The 7433-nt window shown below is 43.8% G+C and overlaps 1 protein-coding gene across 1 annotated transcript; it reads right to left on the bottom strand.

The window, feature by feature from the left end:
• Positions 1-2190: 2190 nt before the first annotated feature.
• LOC149161378 (uncharacterized) lies at positions 2191-5737 on the bottom strand. The gene is made up of 2 exons (XM_089434857.1): positions 4282-5737; positions 2191-3659 (listed from the first exon to the last, which is right to left on the bottom strand). Exons 1-2 carry the CDS (start codon positions 5735-5737, stop codon positions 2191-2193), a joined length of 2925 nt encoding a protein of 974 aa, XP_089290983.1.
• Between the last annotated feature and the right edge of the window lie 1696 nt (positions 5738-7433).

The raw sequence follows: 7433 nt of genomic DNA, 5'->3' as shown, positions 1-7433 counted from the left end.
ATTTCATTTTCTGGGGAGGTTTTCAAACTCAACCCATTAAGATAAGAAGAGGCAGATCACTGACTGCCAAAAAGGGGAAGAAATCAAAAATTCAAGCTCCTATTGAACCCCCTCCGAGCCAAGAAAACCTAGGAGTTCCATCTACCTCATATAGTATGAAGATCCCTAAGGTTTACCAAAGGAAAAGTCATCATATTCATAAACCAGAATTTGTGCCCCCTGTGAACCCACAAGTTGATGTTGACTCTTCCCATGCTACAAATCCAACCTCCAAAACTTCCCCTACAAACACAGCTAAAACATAGGACCCTAAGGGAAAATAACCAAAGGTGCAAAGTAAAGAGGAGGAGCCACTTCTTAAGGTATCCAAGCTTGGAAATAGACATACCAAGCCAAATAATATGTTAAGATACAAGATCAAACTCAGAAATAAACCAGAGTTTGCTAAGGAGGTGATTGACATTGACAACATGCCACTAAAGGACCTTATGATTAACAGGACGAAGAAGGCTACAGGCTCTAGGAAGAGTCGAAGTAGAGAAACCGTGAAAAAGGGAACCATGGAGACAAGGCATAATAAAAATCATAGATTGGAGAAGGTAGATGTATTGATCAAAGCTGCTAGTACCCTCAGCTAAGAGGTATGGGTATTAAACTTATATTTATTTCCTACCTATCTTATGAAACAGAGCTTTCACTTTATCGCTGACAATCGACCTTATAGCTTTTTCATTCAGCGTAATAGTCGGAAGAGTTGACATTCCCATTGTCATAATTTTTCATAAGGTTAACAAAGCCATTGTCAGCCATTTTGGGGTGAAAACTACATGTTTCGGTTGATAGAAAATCGATACAGGGAAAAGGTCGATAGTCTGCCTATCAGCAATTTTGGAGGGAACAAAGAGCCCTGACATCTCCGTTGTCAACAATATTCAAACAGGTAAAAATGTTGACCCCCTGGTTGTCAACGATTTTGAAAATAAGTGAAAACAAAAATGCTGACAGTTAGCCTGTCATTGAAAGTTGCAAACAAAAAACCAGTAAAGTTGACATCTACAGTATCAACATTTTTTCCAAAAACGGGATGAACGGACTTGATTAGCAAAGGGACCTGTTTTTCCATCTAGGATGTTGAGCTACCATTTAGGGACTTGTTCTATTTCCAAGCGAGACAATTCAACAAGATATTTTTTTTTTTGACTTTAACGGTTAATTTTTTGATTGGCGGCAAAACAGCTGCCGCGTACTTATTACACAGAGAACAGTTTCCCCAATTTTTCTTATCTCTCAGTTTTCTTGTTACACAGTGAGGGTCCATGGACATGCTTTGACACTGTATCGCCCTTTGGGGAAGTAAATTCGCAGAATCCCTGCTTTAAGGCTCTGAGAACTGCCTGACTTGTCCGGGCCGTCAATTAGAGTCTGGGAAATCAGCCATTTAAGAGTTTGTGCTGTCCATTTTGTTGCTCTGTCCAGCAACAAGGATCAATGCTTACTCCTCGTCGTTTCACTAAGTCCACAGTCAAATGAAGAACCACCCGCTTTCTGGATGAACTGAAGAAGGAACGGTCTTAGACAATGCTGCTCCGCTGCTTGGATTTACTAAACTGGGCTACTGCAACAGCAATTCCTTGGCGTTCATACCCAAATCGATGATTTCAGCTTCAAATGAGATTCTGAACTTTACCTCCTACAGGATTATTGATTGTATTTGCGCCACAGAACTGTTAATTCATCCAACTCCACACCTGTAACAGGGAATCGCTGGTGCATTCTTTCATTCAGTCTCACAAAATCCTAGTCGACACAGGAAAAAACATCTTTCAGTTTGGGATTGGTCACGTCTGGAAAACGAATCAGTTGCTGCCCAATAATTCCTTCCTTTTTTCATGATGAACCCTTCCTGTTAAAAGACCACTTTGGCTTTTGTTTACTTGAATTCAGATATTCATCCTCTGGCGCATGCTTCAGCTGGGAACAGAGCTTACAGAGCCTGCCAGGGACAGAGATTCCAGAGCATCTAACTTTTCTTGATTGCCTACCCTTGGAGCTTGGTGCAACTGAGTCAGAAACAGGCGATCTGGTAACTAGCTCAGCAATAGCCTGATGCAGAGCCAAAGTTACTAGTTCAGTAGCAGATCCCCAATGCATCAGAGAGAACAGTTTTCCTGGGAGAGGGTGATAAGAATATTAAGGGATGATACAGAGAGATTCTTCAGAGTTGACTGAAAGGGTTCTTTGGCTACTGGCTGAGCCAAGATTGGCTTCCAAATCGGCTTGAGAATTCAGCTGCCTCATTATATGATAGAAGGAAATTTTCCGAAACTTGGCCAGCATGGATCTAATTTTCTTGAGAATGAGGACTAAATGGATCTGCAAAGGATTCGAGAGTGAGTTCATTGCTTGAATGATAAGCCGAGAGTCTCCAAAGACCGTCAGAGATTGAATGTTCCGTTTAAGAGCCAGAGTCAGCCCCTGCCACAAAGCCAGAGCCTCAGCTCTATTGTTTGATTCGAATCCCAGACCCCAATGATACCTGAGTAATGTAGTGCCATCGGGATTCAGCAGAATTCCACCCCCACCCGCAGCTCCAGGATTGCCTTTAGAGGCCCCGTCGAAGAATAGACAGTGGTCATCTAGGGCCGATCGCCACTTTAGAAATTCTTGTTCTTCCAGACGTAATTCCCACCTAGCATGACAAAAGGTTGGAGAAATAGGGTTGGTTTGATTATTTGGAACAATATATTTCAGCCAAAGCTCCTCCTCACTGTCCAGAATTGCTTCGTTCCTTAAGGCTGGCTTAGCTTCCAATGTCTCTCCCACAATAGCTTTAATTTTGGAAATAACGTTGTTTGATGTGCAGATTTCTCCTCTGAATAATCTGTTATTCCTTTCCAGCCATAACTTCCAGCAGATGAATTTAGGGATCCACATCCATGCAGTCTTAAGCAAGTTTTTTTTATTGAGGCAGAACGATGAAATCTTGGCCCACTCGTGAAGCAGGTTTGGCATATTTCTTGGCAGCTCAACCTTGTCCGCCCTTGAACTCAGAACCCCCTTCCAAACTGCCTTGGAAAAGGGGCACAGCAACAACAGGTGATCAACTGTTTCTTCCTCTGACATACATAATGGGCATCTGGACGGCCCTTCCATTCCACGTTTTCTCAGGTTATCTCCTGTGAGAATACTGTTGTGAGCTAGCGTCCAGCAGAAGAAGTCTATTTTTGGGAGCGAAGGGAAGCCCCATATGAATTTCCATTGCGTTGGGTCTGGAGGGACATTCGGAACAGCAATCAAACTTTTGTATCCTTCAGCAACCGAGAAGGAACCAGTATGGGAGCCCCACCCTCTTTTGTCCTTGGCTGTTGCTGACAAGGGTGATTTTCCTTGGAGTTTGTCTAATAGTAATGAAGCTTCAGATTGCAGACGATGTGGTACCTCTCCAAGATTCCAGCTGTCCCACCTTCTGCCAGCATCCTCCGTCCAGGTGGATATGTCCCAAAGGGTTTCCTTATTGTTGGAATGCAGCCATAATTTAATATTTTCCAGGCCTTCTATATGGTGTAGCGGCTGGTCTCCAAGAATCTGATCTTCCCAAATTCTGATTTTTTTCCCATTACCTGGAATCCAGTAGAGGTTGGGACTGAAGTTCTCCAGAGCTGCGATACAGAGCTTGGATATTAGGGAACCTTTGGATATTTTTGGCGGAAGGTCCAAATCTCAAACGTTGACCTTGAAAGTATTTCTTCCACAGTACTTTCTTGCTCCAGCTTATTTTCCCAGCCACAATATTCCACAAAATTTTTGAGCCTAGAGCGAGATTTTGAGCAGCCAAATCTCTCATTTGCAGACCTCCTTCCATGATTGGTCTCTTAATGGTATCCCAATTTACTAAATGGAGTCTTCTTTCATTATTTTTCCCCCCTTCCCACAGGAATCTCCTCAGCATACCATCCATTTTACTGAGAAAGGTTTTGGGGGCAAGGAGAATGGAGTGCTGAAAAAGAGGCATGCTTGTTAGGACAGATTTTATAAGAATTATTTTCCCAGTAGTGTTTAGCCAGGAGGCTCCCCAGGCTTGTATTCTGAGCTTAAGCTTGTCCAAGAGGGGCATCCAGTGGGTAACTTTAGGGGTGGATCTGAAAATTGGGATCCCAAGATATTTGAATGATTCCCAAGTCTGACAGACTTTCATCTCAAGGAGCCTAGCTATGTCAGCCAGATTTTTGGCTGAGCAGTTCCAGCCAAAGATTGTGCTTTTTGAATAGTTTATCTTGCTACCGGAGGCTTCCTTATAAATGTCCAGTTCCTTTTTAAAATATCTAGCCGAGTTAATGCTCGCTCCACCTAGGAGCAGAGTATCGTCGGAAAATTGGGCATGGTTTATGTCTTTGACATTATGCACCATTCTGAGGCCTGGAAGAATTTGGACTTGCTGACAGAAGTCGAGCTGGAAACTAAGCACTGAGGCTTGAATAGCATAAAGAAGGGGGGACAGCGGACAGCCTTGTCTTAATCCCCTGGAAGCTTTAAAAAATTCAGTCGAACGGCCATTTACCAACGGTGCAATCCAAGGAGAGGCAATGCAGGCTTTCACCCAATTTATGAAGGTTATTGAGAAGCCCATTTTCTTCATAACAGCAAACAGAAAGTCATGCCTCATCCTGTCAAAGGCATTAGCCAAATCGAGTTTTATTACCATTCCTTTCTCTTTTATCTGGCCACTTGAATGAACTGCCTCTTGAACTAGCACAATATTATCCAGTATCTTTCTCCCTTTGATGAAGCCTCCTTGGTTCTCCGATATGATGTCCGGCAGAATATTCTTGAGGCGAATGGATATTATTTTGGTAATCAATTTATAGCTAGAATTACACAGCGAAATGGGTCGAAATCTATTAAAATCTAAAGCTCCTTTCTCTTTCGGTAGCAATGCAAGGAAGGCTGAATTGGTACTGCCTCCTATCTTTGCGCAATATTGGGACTTCCTAACCATTCTCAAGAGGTCTTTATTGATAGTTGACCAGCAAGACTGAAGGAACCTAGCAGTGAACCCATCAGGCCCTGGCGCCTTATCCGGTTCCATACAATCCAAGGCTTTCTTGAGCTCATCCATGTTGATCGGAGCAGTCAGCATATTATTGACATGGTCTTGCACACAGAAGGGGATCAAATTATACGGATAGGCTTGAGGATCTATAGGCGGGTCATCAGGCGTTGAATAGAGATCTTTGAAAAAGGAGAAGGTTGCTCTCTTGATGCCTTCAAAATCTTTAACCACTGCACCTTGGGAGCGGATTTCTGAAACATTTTTGAATTGCTTTCGATCTTCGGCATGCTTGTGGAAGAAACTAGTATTTTTGTCGCCAGCCTGTAACCATAAGTTTCTGGATTTTTGTCTCCAATACTCCTCTTCGTCCCTACTAGCTTTATGAAGGGCTTTTTGCAACTCAACTTCTTTTTGGAGCAGACTTTGGGTAATAACAGAATCCTCCATTGATGATTGGAGGGCAGCAAGGTTTTCTATAGACTCTTTTCTCTTGGCAGCAGGTGTTTTCAATGCTTTAGCCCACTCCTTGAGTCTTCTCTTAAGAGCCCGCAACTTTTCTTCCCACACGAAGAAAGGGGATCCCAGTATTTTCCGGTTCCAGACTTCAGAAACCACCTCATTGAAACCCTCTTGCTGAATCCACAAAGGGCTAAATCTAAATGGAATGGGGCCAAGAAAACCATCCATGGAGAGCTCGAGACTTATGGGTTTATGATCGGAGGTGCAGTTGGGCAGAATTTTGGATGAGGCCATTAGACCACTAGTAAGAAAGGAGGCTTGGACGAGGAATCTGTCCAAACGAGCAGCTATATGGCTGGGGCCTAATCTTTTATTAGACCAAGTGTATTTCCCAGCTGATGGTTTGATGTCCTCCAGATCCCAGCCAATCATTATATCTTCTACCCATTCTCTAGCTGGATCCCTTACAGGGGAACCACCTTTTTTCTCTTCAGCGGCTAGAGTAACGTTCAGATCCCCTGCAATAATGATGTTTTCTGGATTGTGCAATAAAAGAAAGGACTGGAGCGAGTCCCAACAAATTTTTTTCTCCGTTGGAGAGACCGGAGCATAAAGGTTAAACATACTTACTTGTTGACCAGAGTCTTTGTGGAGGAGCTGAGTGAAAATCCAGTGCTGGCAACTTTCTTCTTAAATCAAGTCGTATTTGGAGCTGTCCCAGAAGGAGGCAATCCCACCAGAGGCGCCTCTAGCACTGACAGCTCTACCAGGGCCTTTGCGCCAGAATGTTTTGCTGGATTGGAGGAGAAGAGTGTCCTCCAGCTTTGTCTCCTGGATGAGAAGGATTTCAGGCACATGCAACCTCACAATGTCTTTCAGGGCCTCTTCTTTCAGCCTGCTACCTAATCCTCTGCAATTCCAGGAGACGTATTTCATTATTTACTGGGATGGGGGGGAGTGGCTCCTTTTGGAGCCTTGTTATTCTTGCGCCCGGATCTGGTGTTCATCATTCCCTTGAGAGTTTTCTGGGAGCCTTGGAGAACATCCATGTAAGTTTTCTCCTCTCTCTGTTTCTTCTTGGATTTCCGGCCCCTGGTCGATTTGATAGGAGAAATTTGTGAGCTGTCTGATTCGGATTCTCTTTCTTCTGTTTCTTCCCCTGAGTCAGATGCAAGACTGATGTGCTCGTCGTTGCCTGCTTTTTCTCCTTGATCTGCCTTTGTTAGGTGGGCATTTGATTCTTCTTCGATATCTTTCCCTTTCTTCGGTTGATCTTTAGTTTCTTCATGGTTCTCTGAGGCATCCACCTTTTCCCCTGAGGATGGGCCTTCATTTGAGACTGGTTTGATCTTGTCATTGGACTGGGGATTCCCCTTTGGTCCTGTCTACTTCTGCTCTTTTGGCTTTGATACTACCTTACCCTTTTTTATTTCCTTCCATCCTTCTTCTTCCTCTTTGTCCCATGATGGTGCTTTGGGGCAGTTTCGTTGAAAATGTCCGTGCTCATGGCAGATTCTGCATTTAAAAGGCAGTTGCTCGTAGTCCAACTTCTGGAAGTGGTGCCAATCTCCCACTGTAAGTTTGATGGCTTTCGGTAATCCAGCTTCTAAGTCAACTTCCACGCAGATTCTGGCGCAGGTGTATTGGCCCTTGTTATCAGCTTTGTCGATGAATCTGCCCAGTCGGTTTCCTATATTTTGCAGGGATTGATAGCTCCAGTAGTGTATTGGCATATTGGGGAGCCGAACCCAAACAGGGACCTCCCTTGGAACATCGACTGAGGGGTCAAAGTCGGGGGTCCATTTATTCAGAAAGAGACCTTGGTTTCCCATGAAATATGGGCCATTTCTGAACACCAGATCTCGGTCTTCTTTGGTAGTGAATTCGAAGATGAAAAAGCCCCTTCCAACCGCGTAGTTGATCA

Source organism: Pinus tabuliformis, chromosome 5_2 (genome assembly GCF_031772625.1).
Source record: "Pinus tabuliformis cultivar Carrire ecotype Pingquan chromosome 5_2, CPIR1, whole genome shotgun sequence".
NCBI classification, from domain to species: Eukaryota; Viridiplantae; Streptophyta; class Pinopsida; order Pinales; family Pinaceae; genus Pinus; species Pinus tabuliformis.
Note: the sequence above shows the minus strand (reverse complement) of the source record. Positions and strands in the feature narration are given on the sequence as shown.

Coding starts and splice junctions, on each gene's coding strand:
- LOC149161378 (XM_089434857.1), bottom strand. CDS start 5,737: ATGGATGGTTTTCTTGGCCCCATTCCATTTAGATTTAGCCCTTTGTGG. Junction 3,660..4,281: donor CATTTATAAGGAAGCCTCCG/GTAGCAAGATAA, acceptor TCTGTATCGCAG/CTCTGGAGAACTTCAGTCCC.